The 20,475-nt window shown below is 37.1% G+C and overlaps 1 protein-coding gene across 1 annotated transcript in view; it reads right to left on the reverse strand.

Annotated features, from left to right (window-relative positions):
• LOC131052340 (protein FIP1) overlaps positions 1–20,475 on the reverse strand; it is a 327,777-nt gene that overhangs the window by 197,872 nt on the left and 109,430 nt on the right. The window contains exon 7 of the mRNA XM_057986981.2: positions 16,632–16,687. Coding sequence (XP_057842964.1) covers positions 16,632–16,687 — 56 coding nt within the window. The remainder of the gene's footprint in view (positions 1–16,631; positions 16,688–20,475) is intronic.

Here is a 20,475-nt window from a genome sequence, read left to right on the forward strand (position 1 = left end):
GTGAACAACATCAGGATGGACTAAAGCAAGGATGCAACCACCACATGAAGGTAAGTTCTACAACAATATGACATTCAATGCTAGCATTACAACATGAGGAGCAAAATGCATTCCAAGCTTTATTGCATCATGGCGACACGAGGAAGTCAGGCTGATCAAGGTAAGATAGGCAAGCAAGGGTAAAGAGTTTGATTAACCATGATGATGCTTCCCATCATCATCACACCAAGCTTGGGGATGCTGAGTATTAAGAAATATTGCTCAACTACATATGCATATGATGAGGTATCAAGTCTACAATGCAAGTTGAGGTGGCATCCCAATCATCAATCAAACAACTGGAGGGTTCCAAGACAAGATGTCCAAATACAATGCAACTGACTCACCCATGGAGGCACAAACTTCGAAATACCTAACCTCATTTTCTATTGGTTCACGTTCGATAGTGGACCTAAATGTAATTTTCTCATTGGCCAAAAGGGAGTCGTTGTTACAAACCCTAATTAGGGTTTTATTGTTGAATCTTGGCCATTGATTTTGAATCAATCTGAGCCATTGAATTGTATTGAGAGCACTATAAAAGGCTCAAATCTCTCATTTGTAAAGGGTTAATAGGAGAAAAACAGAGAATAGTTAGTAATAGTGGAAGAATAGACAACAATCAAGAATTAGAAGTTAAAGTAGAAGTTAGAATAGGAGGAGAAGGCAAAGATTGTTGCCAAGATCTTATTGCAAGCGACATTTTGTTTTCGTTGAAGTTACGGAGAATTCTCTATGTTAATTCAACATGTTCCATGATCTCTACTTCTCATTTACTTTAAAGTTGATTAGATGAATGGAAGATATCATTGTTGATGAATGGTGTACCTAATGTTCATACTACTAGTAATTTGTTGATTGCAAATTGCAATGCATAGTCAACTGAATTTGTGTGAAAGCTTAACTTCTATTACTTCATGCTCATTGTTCGTGTGGTTGGTGTGCATTGGTGACATGAAAACCATTTGTTTATCCTTAGGAGATTGCACCAATTTTGTGTAGTTGTTCCTTGATGGCGAAACAAAGCTTGGTTTGGTCGCACCTAATCAACAACCAAATCCTACATTCTTAGGATTAGATTAGTTTCTCAACCATTAATTCCTTTTTGCTATTTGTTTTCCAAGTTAAGTCTTCATGTTCCAGCAACATTTATGTTCAACGTAAGTCCCCCTTGGATTACCAACAATCACATCAACCATTGAGCTATCTACACGTCAAGACCTGACAATACAAACCTTGGAGTTGTCTTGGTTGATCACATAATTTAGCATCCCAAGAGATTTTGATCAAGAGAGGATAGAGTACCTTTGGTAATTTATTTTGTGTTGCATAGTGCATAAAAACACATCAACAAGTTTTACCCATGGTTTACATACTCATCGCTGACTATCTGTGTACTCGTGGGTTTTTTAACCCAGTGAGCAACTCACGAGATTACTTGGGCTTGGAACCTACAAAAACTCGCCTATAACTTGCCTAAAACTCGCAAAAAACTCGTTTGCAACCCGTGCGTGGCCCAAATGTGAGGAAAATGTGATTCCAACACAATAAATGCATGATTTTTTGCCGCTTTTGTCCTCTAAAAACCATAGTTGCACAAAAGAAAAACACACTCAGCTCTTAGCAACAAACAACTACAACAGCAATGATTCCAAGTGAAAAAAAAAATTCTGATATTTTAATTTCATATTTTTTTTTTGTTTCAAACAGCATCACCAATAATCTCCAGTCCATGATTTTTTTATTAATCTTTGATTCTCCATAATCGTTGCAATATAAATTTTTTTCAAAACCAAAAACAAATAAATTTTTCAATGGATCGATTGTATATAATATATTTCAATATTCTTTAAAATTTAAATGTTACAATGTTAAAATATTTCAATATTTCAATTGAATATTGTTTTAAATTTTAGATTTATATATATTTTATTTAATATTGTTTAAAAATTTAAATGTATATAAATTATAATAGTGTATATACTGATTAAAAGATATATTGTTATATTGATTATTAAGATATATAAGATTCAAATATAATTTTAATATTTATTATGGAAAGTTTTATAAGCTAGAAATTCATATTTTATTTATTATATTTATAAATTGTTCATAAATATAATAAATGTAGTGAAAATTATTTACAGTTTTAGCTCAATGCTTATGTTATTTTTTCGTTGATGTCAATGTTGTAGGTTGATTTATAATCATAATAGCATCCAGATCTGCATTTGCTTCGAACTCTGCAAGTGCAATTCAACCTATTGGAAGGAAACCCCCTGGTAGCCATTACCCCACTTAGAAACATGGCATAATGCGACCAATACCAGGGACTATTATTTGTACCTAGTGCATGAATAAGCATAGTGGAGGTATCAATCATCTCAAATACCATCTTGCAAGCATTCCTTGTCATGATAGCAAGCCATGTCAATTAGCCCCTGAAGGGGTAAAACGAGAGATGCCTGCCCTCTTTGAAGCAACCATACAAGAAGTTGTTGCTTCTAATTTGTCAACAACTTAGGGGGATGTGCAACACATTATTGGATCCAGTCACAGTCCACATGTATATATGTATATATACATATGTATATATATGTATATATATACATATGTATACACATATATATGTATATGTATATGTATACCTACATGTATATGTATGTATACATACATACACATATGTATGTATACACATACACACATACACATATACATATATATGTATATACCAGGGACTATTATTTGTACCTAGTGCACGAATAAGCATAGTGAAGGCATCAATCATCTCAAATACCATCTTGCAAGCATTCCTTTTCATGATGACAAACCATGTCAATTAGCCCCTGAAGAGGTAAAATGGGAGATGCTAGCCCTCTTTGCAGCACTAGATGAAAAGAAATTGGAGAGGGCAAAGCAACAAGCAACCATACAAGAAGTTGTTGCTTCTAATTTGTCAACAACAACTTAGGGGGATGTGCAACACATTGTTGGCTCTAGTCACAACCCACATGTATGTGGCCCTTCTTCCTCCTCCACTTCAAGCAAATTCAATTTCTGTGTGCCTAGAAATGAACCAGAATCACAGCCTTCATTGGAAGCTTCTGGGTGGAATAGGGAGGTGCACAAGGAAGCAAAGAAGGCTAGTGCAAGATTTTGATATTATAACAACCTTCAATGTGGCAAGAAGCCCATATTGGGAGAGTTTGGTGACAGAATTGACACTTGCAGGGAATGGGTTCAAGCTCCCCCATCCAAGAGATTTTAGTGGTACGTTGCTCAAAAATGCTATTGTATATGCAAAAGAAATTGTAGAAGATAAAAAGAAGCAATGGAAAAAGTCAAAATGCTCAATTCTTTCAGATGGTTGGACAAATGGAAGAAAACACACTCTTATCAATTTCATAGTGGTTTCAAATAGTGTGATGGTATTATTGATGCCTCCAACATAATAAAGAATGTAGAAAATTTGAGCTTGATGTTGGAGGAGGTGGTTTTAGAGGTGGGCATAGAAAATGTTGTCCAATTTGATACTGACAATGCAGCGGCATATATAGCAGTTGGAAGATCGCTTCAAGAGAGGCATCCAACACTTTTTGGACCCCTTGTGCAGCTCATTCCCTAGACCTTGTTTTGAAGGGAAATTTGTGATTGATGTTGGAGGCTGTTTTAGAGGTGGGCATAGAAAATGTTGTCCAAGTTGATACTAACAATGCAGCGGCATATGTAGCAGCTGGAAGATCACTTCAAGAGACACATCCAACACTTTTTGGACCCCTTGTGCAGCTCATTGCCTTGACCTTCTTTTGGAGGACATGGGCAAAATTGATTGAGTGAAACCAATTGTACAAGCAAGAAATATAACAAATCATATATATAATCACCCATGAGTTCCTCAATTGATGAGAGAGCACACCAAGAAGAAAGAACTTGTGCAATCAGGAGCTACAAGGTTTCCAACTAATTTTCTAACGTTGCAAAGCATTACTAATTTAATGACTCCCTTGAAACAGATGTTTGTGAGTCAACTATGGGTAGACTCAACTTACTCAAAGAAGGCTAATGGAGAACGGATTGTAAAAATAATTTTTTATGGTCAATTTGCAATTACAGTATTAGAGGGTAGAGATTGTCAAGGTAACTTCAACTTAATTTAATTTTCAAATTGAATCCTTTATTTTTAAATTTAAACTTTAAAAGTATTTTGTTTCATTGTAAGTTGTAATTTAAATTTGGTTCTACTTTGAACTTTGTAGGTGACTAAGTCTTTGATGAGGATCTTGAACTTGGTTAATGGAGAGTTAAATGCAATTGGATATCTTTATGAGGCAAGGGATAGGGCCAAGGAGGCCATCCAACACTATAACATGGGGGATGCAAATAGATTTGCTCCTATTTGGGAGATCATTGATCAGAGATGGAACAATCAACTCCACCAACCCATTCATGCAACGAGGTACTTTCTCAACCCCAAGTTCTTCTCTAATAGCTTCACGGATGCTAATGGGAAGGTTATGGAAGGCCCGTCCACATGTATAGAGAGGATGACACCTACAATTGCAATGAGAGACCCCATCCTTTTAGAGTTGCTGAATTATAAGGCAGCTAGGGGGTCATTGTTTTATTCTAAATTATGTATAAGAGGAAGAGAGATCCAAACACCAAGTAAGAAAAACTGAAGCCTTATTATATCTTGCAAGTTATGAGATCCAATTATTATAGAATAATGTTTATTTACAAAAATTTGAATATCTCATTTGCAAGTTCTTGGTGGGAAGAGTGGGGTGGAAATACCCCAAATTTGAAAAGTCTAGCCCTATGAATTTTGTCTCAACCTTGTAGTGCTTTTGGCTATGAGCACAAATGGAGTTTGTTTGACGCCATTCATATGAAGAAGCATAATAAGTTGACTCAACAACACCTCAATGATCTTGTTTTTGTGCAATATAACCTTTAGCTTCACACAAGAAAGGTGTCGGACCAGCCAGACAACCTCATTGATTTGCATGGCATTGATCCCTATATTGATTGTACGGTGCAGTATGATGAGGCCTCCTTGTTCATAGAGGATGAGATTGCTGATTTCAAAAGGCAAACTACGGAGGATTTGGCTGCAGCAGAAGCAGGGCAGATTGGATTGGATGACACTGATATCGTGGAGGAGGAGCCACTGCTACCTAACAGCATGGTGGAGCCATAGGAACAATCTTCTACACCAAACAGGGAGCTAGAATCGAGTGTGAGGACCGTACCCTCTACCTCCCATTAATTCTCTAAGATGGGGAAGAGGAAGATGTAAAAACTTGTAACGTCTAAATTGCCTAGATATGAAATTTATGATGATGATTTTCAGACACAATCATCATAAATTCATAGTAGTTATTAGTTAGCAGCTAGCTATTATATCTAGTTCCACTATCCAGCTCCGTATCATCATGCCATTTTATAATCCATATGTATTCAACAATCAAATTCAATAGAAAACACTTCTCATGGTTTTTACACTTATTTGATACGTTTTGTAATTGAATTTTGCAAAAAACTTCATAAGAAATTTTAGTACTTTTTAAGTTGTCAAGTTTTTGCCAAGTTTTCACCGAGTCAAAAAAATTGGGCTTGCCAAGTACTCTCCAAGTCCAAGTACACGATCATTGGTTTTAACTCACAAATTGCTCTAGTTTCAATTGTTTAGAAAGAGACAATTAAAACGCTAACAGTTTTTGGCACCCACCATTGGGTGCAATATCCAAGTTGATGTTGCAATAAGAAAGTCTTATCACCCCCTATAGAAACTATGCCAAACTAACAGATCAGGTGTATACCAAATCACAAAGGAAAGTAGATCTCACTAATTTTGTCTTTCAAGTGCTTCATCCTCCACCTTCAAGCATGTTCATCAGCAACAATTCTTGAGCCCATTGAAATATTCCCTATGTTGGACAAAGATCCTATGCAAACAATGGGTTGAGGATGGTCATATTCTTTTGCCTAAATGTCAAATACAAAGAAGAATAAAAATGAGCCAATGAGAGAATTTGTTGCACGATTCAATCATCTTGTCCACAAAATCCATGCTACTTTAAAGCCTTCTCTTGAGATCCTTCCAAGTTGTTTTATTAATGCACTCCCATTAGAATTTTCCTTCTAGATCAAATCTAGTCCAACTAATGAACTTGAAGAATCTCAGGAACAAGGAGCTGAGTCAAAAGATAACATGAATACTAGTAAGAGAACTAGAAAAGGCTCAATCAGCCCCATGACTCAAACTTCGGCTGATCCTCTCTTGTAAAGGATGGTGAATGATATCAAAAAATTGAAGACACAACTTGAGCAAAATGGTCTAGCTCAGCATTACCAAGGACATCATCACAATAATTCTAGTTCTTTTACAAAGGATAATAGACTTAGGGCATGTGCTCCACTTGTTAGACTTGCTTTAAAGGCACCTCAAGATAACATGATTTTTTTCTAAATTTTCATCAAACAAAAAGACATGATGTCAGGAATGGTTTGGAGATAAATTGTATGTTGCAACTCATGACCTCTTACGGGACAAATCATCAAATTGTTTCAAGCAACCTTAAACATCTTCTAGATGAGCTCAATAGCGAATTCATGAGAAAATATTTTCAATATAAACCTATGTGATAAAATAAAAAGTAATTTGTGCAGCCAAGATTCAATGACTACGCATTTGTGGAATTGAAAAACTAAGAAAAAGCATGAAGAAGATAAGAGAAAACGACGGGAGGAAAACACATGGATAGAACAACCATTGGATTCATATTTACAGCATCCCCGTCTTTGCACCTACATCAATAGATCATCGAGATGACTTGTAGTTTATGTCTATCTCACAAGATTTGCTCAAGTTCTACAAGAAAGATAAGGATTTTTTATCAAAGAAGAACAACCTTTTGTGTTTGACATAGAAGTAACTACACAAGTATGTCAAATGCTCTTGTAACAGCACAACACTTCACAAACATCGATAGATAGAAGTTGTATTCCAATCCTTTCTACTAGACAAGGAAACATCAATTGCACCATTGTTGATGGTGCATCAAATAACTTATTTTCTACTTTAGAAGGATTGTTCAAAGAAGTTGCACAGGACAAAACTAAGGGAGGTCATCCCACTCAAACTATTTATGTGGTGTATGTTGAAGGAATGGAGAGTCTCATACAAGAGATTAATATCTTTCTTCAACATCTAACTACCTTGCCAAATGACCAAGATTTTTTCTCTTTAAGGTGGTTTCAACCACAAGTCAACCAACTTTTGTTTGCTTTAATGATGAGATACCTTAGTTGCAATGGGTAGTTTACTACCAGAGGCTAATGCTTCTCTTCTTATAAATAACTTGCCTCCATATCTTCTCTTTGGATCAAAGATAGGTATGAATCATTCCATGCCAAACATTTCATGCAACATCATGAGAGTGGGTTGATGTTGAAGAACATTGTGGATCTTCTCGTGAGGTTTGACTCGTCCTCATCCTCAATAGTAGTTGTGTATATCAATGAAGAACCAAGGGATGTATTCATCCATACATCAGTTGTCAATGAGTTTGTGCTAGAAGAGTATACCAAAAAAGATGGGGCAGGCTATGAAAAAAATAATGACAAAACAGAGTTTGAGGTTGTCATCAATCCTAAAGATGTACTACAACAGCAAGATTTGACAAGCTATATTCAAAAGGAAGCAAAGTATATCCAACAAATGAGAATAAATTTCAACAAGATAGAAAACTCTTAAATCGTAGACTCGGACCATTGACAATTATTTTCTCAAGTTTCCTCCACATGATCTTCTATATCATCCTAGATCTTGGGTCACCACACAAATTTTGAAAAAGTTTCGAGGAAATATGGTATTGCACTTGAACTCCCTACTCAAAAGGAGGGTCAATATTGTTCCTAACCTATAAATGGTTTTGTCTAGCTATCTTGTTTTCTTCCCTTTAGTAAGTACACATTTTTACTGTATTCATGTCATAATGAGTTTCCATTGGCAATGATGTGTTTGCTTTAATCATTGTTTTTCTGTAATGTTCCCTTTTTGGACTACTCTATATTTTGCCCTAGGATCACAAATTCAATAAAACAAAGAACATAATATAGTTAGAGATATAAATTTTACCCAAAGGATGTAAGGCAAGATAGATCCTTGTTGAGATCTTGCAATCATGTTAGACAAATATTGAAGATACAATTTATAAGATCAACCATTACTATGGTGAAAGATCATATATTCATAATTATCTTAGTAATATAACCTATCTAATTTATTGTTTGGTTTGAATCATGACGGAGCTAAGATAAGGAGACATGATGGGGTGCTCGAAGCGATCCTCTACCCTAGGCCCAAGAGCGGATATGTCATCCCTCTTGGCCTCATGTGGCCTTCGGCCATTCATATAGGTGGTGTACCTAGAGAGGTATCCTATAGCTGTTCTCCCTCATCAAGCCACCCTTATTCTCCCTCTTATGATTGAGACTCTTGCAAATCCATCCCAACAATCAATCAATGTAGAGTTTGGAGGAGAAACTACAATAGGGTGCCTGAAACAATCCCCCACCCTAGGCCCAAGAACAGATATGCCATCCCTCTTGGCCTCATGTGGCTTTCCACCATCCATATGAGGTGGTGTACCTAGTGAGGGATCCAATAGTCATTCTCCCTCCTTGTATTATAGGATGCCCAAACCAATCCTCTACCCTAGGCACAAGAGCAGATATACCACCCCTCTTGGCCTCATGTTGCCTTCCATCATCCATATGAGGTGGTATACCTAGTGAGTAAGCCTGTAATGTCCCCTATTTAAAGGCTGTCAATTCCCAAAGGGAAACATACCATGTTACAGTAATTACAAATTAATGACTAGGGTTGCTCATATTACACTTAGGCATTATGCATATTCAGGCCTAATCTTAATCCCCTTCTAATTTCTAATCCTGGATAGGAGACTTGCTGGTCTAGGGCACAATGATACTATCTCCCTAATGCAGCCCAGATTACTAGAACCTCGATCCATTCACCCTTGGGGCCTGCAGCCCAGGTTTCAGGATCATGAGTTCTTTCACCCTTGGGGCTCATCTATCATGAGATGGTTTTACTCCACCTCTCGCTAACGGCATCACACCCCTCCTAAAGAAAACGAATTAGAACTGATTAAGAGCTTGGGATTGTAAATATGTCAATATCTTGTTGTACTATGAATGTATATGAAATTAAGTATGATTGTCATACATATTGCAGTCTATATGATTAGATGACACACTCGCCGAAAACTCGGCAACTGACAAAAACTCGCCGAATTTTTCGGCCTGGCCAGTAGTTACGACTTCTACTCACCAAGAAAACTCAACAAGTTTTGGCAAAAACTCACCAAGTTTTTGGCGAGTTTTTGCCAAAAAATTGGCGAGTTTTTAACAAAAACTCGCCCGCGTTTCTACATTAGCCGAAAACGGCAAAAACTGCATTCGTTTTTTGTTTTTTGATTGGGTTTTGGGCTGAGAAGGGGGAAGTTCACTTGGAAGGACTTGCAAGGTGATTTGGAGTGATTTTTGAGTGATTCCAAGTGGATTTGAAGGGGATTTGAAGGGACAATCAGATTCCCAGATAAGTTTTTGCATTTTTTTCTATGCTTTTTTAAAACAATTTGTTTATTTTTTGTTGCATTTAGATTGATTAGAAATGATTCTTAGGTAGTCTAAATCATTTCTAAGTTATTTGCACAAGATTTAACACTAGATTTGACAAGTTTTGTTGAATTTTCACAACTTTTTTGAAGAATCTAGTTTTCAAAAAAAAATTCAAACCCTACTTTTTTTTTAAAAAAAACTTTGAATGATGTCTAAATTTATTTAAACTAATGTACATAGTTTGCTTAGTGCTAAATTGTTTAACTAAAATGTTAATTTTTTTTTCACTTTGTATGTGTAGGTTAAGTAAGCATTAATCATGGCAAGGGAGCAATGGCCACTAGATCCATACCCATCTGGATATATAGGCACCCGTCCTAGAGGTGCTAGAGATGGGGCATGGAGGTATGCCTGAGGGACCCGATCCTGGGTCAGTTATATGCATAAAGTGTGAGTAAATACTTCATGGAGGCATCAAACGCCTCAAATACCACCTTGCAGGAATAGATAGGCATGATGCTAGAGCATGCCCTGGGACCAATGAAGAAATAAAAAGACAAATAAATGCCCTACTTGCAGTTGGGGAAGAGAAGAAATTGCAAAGGGAGAGGGCAAAGCTAGCCATGAGATCAGCCATAGCTGAATCTCAAGGTGTTTGTTGAACTTGAAGAGGAACAAGAAGCACTTGAGGGCATAGTGGGCTCTCGGCGTGGCCCACGTATCCGCAAACCCACCATCACCTCGCCCATTGCTTCTGCTTCCTCTAGTAGAGTACCTGGCACCGTTCCACTTCCATCACCACGATCATGGTCCATAGGTGATTTTTTTGTGCCCAGGAACACACCTGGAGCACAACCATCATTAGAGGCCACTGGATGGAATAAGGAGGTACATGAGAAAACTGATATTGCAGTAGCTGATTTTTGGTACTTCAACAACATTGCATTCAATGTGGCGAAGAATGCTTATTGGCTGAATTTGGTGACTGCTATGACAGTTTCAGGAAAGGGGTGCAAGGCCCCTTCTCGCAAGGATTTGAGTGGGAGGTTAGTAAATTACTACATAGTCCACTTGATTTTTTTTTTAATTATATTTCAGATTTCTTGTTTATTAAATCAAAATTATGTACTAAGACCTAATTTCACTTTGCACTTACAGGTTGCTCACAAATGCAATTGCTAGGGCAAGAGAAGTGATGGAGGATCAAAAAATTGAATGGGCAAATTATGGCTGCACCATTCTTTCTGATGGGTCGACAGATGGCAAGAACCGCACCATCATCAATTTTTTGGTCGCTTTGAAGGACAATGTAGTGTTCTTGAAATCTGTTGATGCCTCCAGCAAGGTGAAAAATGCAGAAACATTGGCTGGAATGTTGGAGCATATCGTCATGGAGGTGGGGGTAGAGAATGTGGTGCAAATCATCACAGATAATAAAGCAGCATATGTGTCAGCAGGTAGAATCCTTTTGAATTATCACCTTTAGGCATTAGCAATTATTTCATTTGTTGTGGCTTTGTTTTACTTGGTTGCATATTTCTTAAGAATAAATTCTTCTTTTGCAAGAAGAATCTTCCAAGAGAGGCACCCCACTCTTTTTTGGAAACCTTGTGCAGCACATGTCCTTGACCTTCTTTTGGAGGACATAGGAAAACTTGAGTGGGTGACTCCAGTTGTGGAAGATGCAAGGAGGATCACCAAATATATTTACAATCACCCTTGGGTCCTAAATTTGATGAGACAGCACACCCAAGGGAAAGATTTGGTGAGAGCTGGTGTCACAAGGTTTGCAACGATTTTCTTGATGTTGCAAAGCCTTCTTTCTACATTGACTTCTTTGAAACAAATGTTTGTGAGTGGAGAATGGCTTAACTCGCCTTATTCAAAGAAGCCTGAAGGAGAGGTTGTCGCATGCATAGTCTTCGACAGCCAATTGCACAAAGGGCTGCAGAGATTGTGAAGGTTGTTACTTCAAAACATTAATTTTTAAATTTTAGTTATTCTTGATTCAAGTCTCTCATTACTAATTTGTAACTTCATTATTTGAATTTTAATCTTTTCGTAATTTGTATTTTTCAATTGTAGGTGTCAGAGCCCTTCGTTCGAGTTCTTCGCTTGGTGGATGGGGATAAAACCCCAATGGGATATCTTTATGAGGCCATGGATAGGGCCAAGGAGTCTATCAAAAATTACTACAAGGGGGATAGGCTCAAATTTGATCCCATTTGGGAAATTGTTGATAGGAGGTGGAACAATCAGCTCCACCAACCCATTCATGCAGCAGGGTACTTCCTCAACCCTCGTTTTAGGTTCGGGGGTTCTTACTCAAATTCGAATGGAGAAGTCATGGAGGGCCTCAGTACATACATTGAGAGGATGGTACCTGATGTTGAGGAGAGAGACCTCATTGTGAGTGAGCTCCAAAATTATGACGGAGGAAGGGGTAAGCTATTCTCTTCGGAGCTGGCTAGGAGAGGAAGAACCACTCAAACCCCAGGTATAACATTTGCCATTTGGATTTTGGGATCTAAAGACTAAAATGATTGATAAATTATGTTTTCTCTTTTATCTTTGCTTTTTTAACTTTTCCATTTTATTTATTTTGCAGATGCTTGGTGGCAAAATTGGGGTGGAAACACCCCACATTTCAAAAAATTTGCCCTCAGAGTCTTATGTCAGCCTTCCAGTTCATCCAATTGTGAGCGCAATTGGAGCTTGTTTGAAGCAATCCACACGAAGAAGAGGAGCAAGTTAGCGCAGAAACGGCTCAATGACCTTGTCTATGTGCAATATAATCTTCGATTGCGCATAAGGAAGGTAGAGGAACTAGACGGTGGTCCAATTGACTTGGATGATATAGATCCTTATAGTGATTGGACATCACAGGAGCAGCCTCCATTGTTTTCCGATATTGACATCACTGATTTGGAGAGGCAGGCTATGGAGGAGGGGGGTGGATTTGGTTTCAGGCTGGATGACATTGAGGAGGAGGAGGATGAGGATGAGGATGAGGATTCATTGCCAGTGCCAGAGGCAGGTGGAGACATAGCTTCATCCAAGATGGAGGATGAGTCTCAATCAACCATACCGAGCGACGAGGCACCGTCACGCCCAGTCCCACAGCAGACTTATACAACTAGACAGTCTAGAGTCTCTAGACCCTCTAGTTCTACCTCTCCGCATGTTTTTGCTAGAGCTGGGAAGAGGAAGTTGTAATTGTAATTTGTAATGATGTATTTACTTTTGTTTTTACAAAAACTATTTAGTAATTTACTATTTTGCTTCCAGGCTTCCAGCCATCAGCATTCCTCGTGAGGATGCGATTTTGTAGACAGTTTGCATTTAAATATATCTAGAATCAGCTTGTTTCTTTTGTGTTATCATTTATTGACTCATTGGATGCATCTTCTCATTAAATTTTGCAAAAAAAATGCATTTTTTACTAAGTTTAAGCGTGTTTTTAAGTTGCCGAGTTTTTTTCTGAGTTTTTCCCTTGTTTTCCCTAAGTTTTTTTCCCAGGGGCTTGGCTAGTCGAGCCAAGTTGCGAGTAGTTCAACTATGATGAATAGTATTAATGTTACTACTAAATTCTGCATAAGAATAGACTTCACCCCAAAAACTAAACACCTACCTTGAGAAAAACAATACCTATTGCATAGTTCACCCCTATTTCACTTGTCACTTTGTGTCAATATGCTAGTTTGCAATACTAAGGGTCAAGGACTATTAAAGAAAATAAGCTGCCACATCAATGTCTATGAATGTGTTTTATGATAATCCCTTATGTTGTGGTACACATTTAGACATGGAAGGGAACAAAACTAATTACAGCCCAATATTAAATGATGTTTTATTTTGGCTTTTTAGAGATGTGTTGGGATGTAGAAGATTTAGTTCATGTCGACAAATACCTATTCCATCTGAGCAATAGAGTCTAGGAATCGTGCAAAACATCTAATGGCTGGAACCAAGTGGGATATGTCATTGAAGACATAGTATCCCAATGAAGATATACTCAAAGACCAAACTTATCCAAATGCATACATAAACTAAGTTCTATACATGCAAATGAACAAATAACATAAGCTGTAAAACTTTACGAGTCTACTTAGTAAACCAGAAACAAACTTGCACATTTCCTTATTTTTCTTGAGAAGATAGATGTAATGTCCCCACTTTGAAATAGAATTTAATAATAAATAATAATAATAAAACTAAAATATTAAAAATTAAAGATAACATATAAAGGAATATAAATTAAATATAATTAAAATTTAGTTAACTTAATGAATGGTCAAAAGACATAAAATAAAAAGTTGTGACTCCCGCAAACATGAGATATAAAAGGGAGAAGAGAACCTCATTTGAGGGGGGGATGATTTTGGGAATCGGAAGTGCAGATCTGATTTAAAGAAGAAGTGCAGATCTGATTGTGAAAGGTTGTGTCCCTTTCAAAGGGCACAAGTAATGAAGAGTTGCACTCTTTCAAAGGGTGCTAATGGTGAAAGGGTGTGTCTCTTGCCAAAGGGCATCCATAATGAAGAGGTGTGACCTCTTCCTCACATGGAAAGATATAAAGGAAAGGAAAAGAAGAAGCATACACGGCAGAGATTATTGAATCACAGGAGAAACATAAATAACAACTTTTAGAGAAAGGAGAAGCCTCTTCAGTAATCAGCGAGCTGAAGGGATCAAGAACAGCAGACCACCAAGACATATATATAACAGACTGCTACATTAGGCGAACTGTGAGAAATTGGAAATAAAAAGGGCCAGCCAGCATTTACAACCATATTATCAGTTAATGCAGATCTGGTATGATCTTCCTATTCATGACATTATAGCATAACAAAATATAATTGCAGATCGAATGTCTATTAAGATTATACAATACCTTGTGGCTAATGATATTGGGCAAATCAGTCTTGGTAATAAACAATACAATAAGAATTTATGTATAATTACATAATTGTGAATGGTATATGCAATTCATATTATATTTGGCATAAGAAACAATCAATGATGGACAATTATATATATTGAGCAAACTGCCATGATAGTAATATAAGGGAGTACAAGGAGGGAGAATGGTGATGGGGTCCTCCTCTAGGTACGCCACCTCATGGTAGTTGACCGATGGTCCCATGAGGCCAAGGGGGTGTAGATAGAGTCCACCACTCTTGCACTTAGAGGGGAAGGACGTTCAAGACACCCTATTGTATCTTTCCAACTCTATCATGGTTGATTATTGAATTAAGGGAATTCTAACCACAAGAAAAGGATAAGGATGGAAGTGATGAAGGAGAACGGTGATAGGATACCTCACTAGGTAGACGACCTCATGGTAGTTGACCAATGGTCCAATGAGGCCAAGGGGGCTCTGGTTCTCACTCCACTCTTGTGCCTAGGGTAGAGGGTCTCTCAGACACCTTATTGTTCCTCCTTACTCCCACTTTCTTATGGTTGAGTTCCCATAAGGAATTGGACAAAAACTATGGCAAAGTTAATGTTCCTAACCCAAGTATAGAGAAAATATGCTTAATTATCTTTTTGAGAAGATTTATATTATTAATTATATACATTTCAATGGTTTCCTATCCTATTGTAGGATCTCAATCAAGTACACATCCTATTGCATTTATTGTTTTACATGGAAATTGTGATTTAGGGCAAAAATAAGGGTTTTTAACTAAAAAGAGACATTACAATAGATTACAAAACCATTGGAATAATTTTACAATATTCTAGCTGACTAACTAATCAAGAACATCCAAAAACTGCACTAAATACTTTGGAGACACTCAAACAATGTCATATCTGCTAGTTATGCTCTTTTTTTAGAAATTAAAAATGTTCATTACACATTTTGGGCAAAAACCCAAATCATCAAAATACAAAATACCTTTCCCTTTGTTGAAGACAATGACCAAAAATAGTCCCCATAGATGGGTGAGACTTGTCACAAGATTAACCACCAAAAAACAGCCTAACTCCCACGACAATTACCAAGGAAAGTCCTAGGAGATCTGTTAGAATGGAGGTCGAAAAGAACATGTTGTATTAATGATTTTCTAGGTCGTTTCCCTCTTCCACCGTTGCATGTGAATCCACACATTTATGATGAATTGTTGCTTTTGGGCGACAAAATCCAATCGAGCAGTTACAAAACCTCAACAAATCATTAATGCTTCTCTAGTTGTGCAAGAGTGGTGTGTCACCTCAAATTTCCTTTGGCACCTTACTCCATAATTTTAAAACTAACGAAGTGACCCATCAAATTTATGCTCTTGTGTTTACACTTGGTGCCACCAAGAGACGTCCACTTCAAGCAATCGGAACATTGCATTTGTAGGGGTGATCAACATGTGACCCAATAATATCATAGCATCTCACCACACATAGTGACAACTATGACATTATATGCAGTTCTATTTCACCTTTTATCACCCATCACGCATTGCGCATATTGAGTGGTACTCACACTGAAAACCACAATGCAAAGAGCCTCCACAATGCAATAATAATCTGTTATTTGTCTGCCACCACATATAGCATTGCCAAACCGGAACCCACATCAGAATTTCCTCACAAAAGAGACAGCCATTGCACATTGTAGAAAAGAAGACAAGTAGTTGAAGAAGGTTGTTAAGAAAATAAAACGTGCAGGCAAGTACAAGTCAAGTTGCTAGTGGCAGTAGCAAATAATTGTCACACTAACACTAAAGATATCTACCTGATAATATTAACCAATGCAACATTCACAATGTCATGATATTCAAAATATAGTCCGATGTATCAACAAACATTCCAGTCACATGTTCATCATTCCTCTACTTTCAGTGAACAATAAATCTTATTCCAAACTATCTGATTTTATGCTTGACTTAGAAAAATCGTCTGTCAAAAAAACAAATCAAAATATAGTCTCAGGTTTCCAAACTCACAAATGTACAAAGCAACTGCACCTCCGGCCCAAATAATTTCTGCAAATATTACAATCCTACAAAATACAAGTAGACATATATCAGCCAAAATATATAAAATGCATCAATTGCTTGAATTTAACTAGGCATAATTATTTCTATGTATAAGGAATAATTTGGTGTCAAACCACTAGCATATTTTGCTTACATATAGTATAAGAAACCTATATAATAGATTCTGTTGATTCTATACAGATAAATCACAGAAATTTACTGTATCATGCACTGAAATCAGCAACGTCAAAATTAATGAGCTTTATACATATTCCATGACATACACTCTTATTTTATTTCACTTTATACATCTATGCAATTTATTTTGCATCACATTTGTTTTAAATGATGTTTTTAAAAAAATTCTCTATTTCAAATTTTCAGCATTTTTAATTTCCCAATCAATTGACTTATGATTTATCTTTTTGTTTGATGTCTGTACTTGAAATGAGTTAAATGCTGGAATAAATACAAATAATTATATGCCTCAGCTTAAACAAAACAGAAACTAAAAATATCACAAAGCATAGCTTAACACAAGAGATTGCACTTAAGGAGCCACTGTGCGAAAATTTCCAAAAGTGTACAGCATGTGCCTTCACTTGCCATTATCTTTACTGCAAATTAGAAGCATGCTACCTTTATGAGTCCATCAACAACAGCAATCACCATTATAATATCATCCTAAGAAATACAATTGTCATGCAACTTGCTCATATTCACACTATTCTACTGCATTCAACCAAGATGAAATAATAAAAAGAATGATTCACATTCTTCTACTACATTCAACCAAGATGAAATGCTAAAAGGAATAAAAGGAACTTGTTCAACAATTTCTCCCAAGGCTATGTTTATATATTTCCAACAACTTAAGCTTAAATCAAGAAGCTGAAAAGCCAAAGAATTAGAAGAGACTATCTGCAACTGTTAATTTGCCTATTCATTTCTCCTCGGTAAGATTTCCACTTATATTAGGGAAAAACCATCATTAGATAAGTGCATCTGCCATGACAAATGTGAAATTGCTAGCCTGTTGCAACTGGCACTTTGTTACTGAAAAATTGTATCCCATTTCTCTACGTTTTCTCAAGAACCTAGTTCAGTTGTGTTTGTCTCCAAATTTTCTGCATCACCATAGATCCATTTGAAACCCTTCTTGATCACTTTGCACTTATACTAGTTCTTAATTGAAATTCATTACTTTAAGAGTTAAAAGAATGCTTTAAGTTTCATAACTGGTTTAAGATTAGTAGATAACATAGCTGATTTTAGTTTTTACTAACTTCCACAACCCCGTTTGGATCATTGAATCATATTAACCCATGTCAGTCCTTTATGAACATTTAAAAGACTATTTATTTTGTCACCGGAACCTTGAAATAGCCTGTCTCATATGGCTGCAAGAAGGTCCTATACAGTTTGTAACAAGCTTCAACGATGATTTGATTATCCTTTGTGTAGCTAAAACTAGACATAGACACACTTGCATTGGCTTCTTCCTATGAAGGAATATCTCTTGCATTGAGTGCTACACATTGATTGTCGTAAATGAGCAATGAGGAAAGCAAACCTCTTGATTATTTGAACAAGTGGTATCATCAGATCAGATCTCATAATAGATGGGAGATATAAAAATGTTCTTATTTTCCTTCAATAGAGTGAGTTCTATAGATCCTATGCTTCCCACAAATCTAATATTCTGAAGTAATACTAGCCTAGTTTGAACTCACTTGAAACTAGCTAAAAGAAGATATTATTATCAACCACAACAAAGATGTTTTTGTAGTCGGCAAAATAGCCTTAATAATAAAATAATGTTTTGTTTACGTTTTGTTAGTATACTTGGCAGTGTAATTAATTGTTCCTGAGAGGTCGTGGCAGTTGCCGATGGTTGGCGAGCTTAACCAAACATCAAGCACTACATATACTCCCATTCTTGTATCAGGAAGGAAATATGATCGTACACATTATACTTGATAATAATGAATAAATCTTTCTACCATGTGTTGTGTTGAATGCTGCTAATTGGGTATCATTTCTGGTATATTTTTGTTTTTGTATTCTGTTTACTCTCTATTATAAAGCATGTTCCCTTCGGAAGAAGATATTTGGCATCATTGCCTTAAAAACAAATCGGGTCAACCTTGAGTGATTCATGCCCTTAGACCCCAATAAAGGTGAGAAGAGGCCATAGGGTGGTCAAGACCAAGCAATCAAGCAATCTTTAAGGTTTGTCGAAAGAAGTGAACGAAGAAGAAGATTACGAGAAACATTTGAGGAAAATCCAATCGGACAATTAGACCATCTATCCGTACACCCAATGTCGGACGAGGAGTACGAAGAAGGAAATCTTGATCTCGCAGACATATTTTGTCATGTATCCATCTCAGGAGAACCAAGAATTGGAGGATTTGAACTGCCAACCCTCATACGAAGGGAGCATAGGAATGAGTCAAAGCCTGGAAGTACCTAGAGTGTTGGAGGGGGCTAGAGATGGACATGTAGAGGACACGCGTGTGGCCGGGAGTGCCAGGAAAGCACCGGAACGTAGTAGTCGAAAAAAGTCCACCCAGGTCCGACACACAAGGGAGTAAGTAGGCAAGAAAGATGGTGACTCCTCCGACAAGTCCAAAAGTCAATCGACAGAAATTGTCGACGTTCACGAGGGATGGGTTAGAGGACCTATGCGGCATTGTAAGACATGCGAAACCATTTGGTTGGCAAGCGGTCAATTAGATAAAGGCTACTGGTTGAGGGTGTTTCTTGCAACGTTACAAGGAATGGCCAACAATTGGTTCTCAGAACTAGTGGAGAAACACACAAAATCGTGGGATAGCCTAAAGAAGGCATTCCAGGAGGAATTTAAACTCTTGAGGGACGACAATGAAATTGTTGCTAAAATCTACAATACCCAACAAGGGAAGCATGAGAATGTACGGGCATACAATCGTAGGCTCAAGGAGTTGATAAGTAAGATGGAGAACAAACCAACCAACGGGTTGAAGAAGAGGTGGTTCATCGAGGGACTATCCCCTTGCTACAAACAAAGACGACAGTAGTGCCTCTATCCTCGTATGCTAATGCTTACAATCGGGCAATGGACATCAAGAGGGAAAACAAAACATCCTCTAGGCGGAAAAGGAAGACTAAGGATGACGAGAACACCAAAGGTACTAGCAACAAAGAATCCAAAACGGTTCAGGCCCTACAACAAGATATGATGAGAACGATGAAAAAATTGAACGCAAAGAAAGGAACCAATAAAGAAACCATAATGTGAAGGGAATGAACTATGGTGATTCAGTGATCCAATCATCTATTTTGTCACTTTCAAAGAGGAGAGGAACATGGTATTTTGTCTTCTCCATCAAGGGGAGATGAAAAGTGACACAAGGGAGCAGAAAGAATGTGCCATATGTCTTTGGTTTCTAAAAGGGTGATAAAAGGTCACACAAGTCTCCATTTCCTAAGGGTTTGGAAATCCATATATATGAAATGTGAGGTTAAGTTTACGCATAGAATAGAGCATAATCATGTGTTCTTCCTTCTCCATACAGCAAGCCAGAGAGAACAATCATTCATTGTACCTTCTGCAAGCAAGGGAGAACAATTCTTTTTAGTATCGTTCATTACAGCAAGCCAGATAGAACAATAGTGTCTTGTACCTTCTCCAACCAAGGGAAGATAGTTATATTTTATGAGTAAAATAGTCAAGTAGAAAAGCAGTTTACTCTATCAAGTGGGTTTTTCACCCCATATTGGGGCTTCCCAGCTCATATATTGTGTTCTGTTGCAGCATTTTATTTTC

The sequence above is a fragment of the Cryptomeria japonica genome, chromosome 2 (genome assembly GCF_030272615.1).
Source record: "Cryptomeria japonica chromosome 2, Sugi_1.0, whole genome shotgun sequence".
Lineage (NCBI taxonomy): Eukaryota > Viridiplantae > Streptophyta > Pinopsida > Cupressales > Cupressaceae > Cryptomeria > Cryptomeria japonica.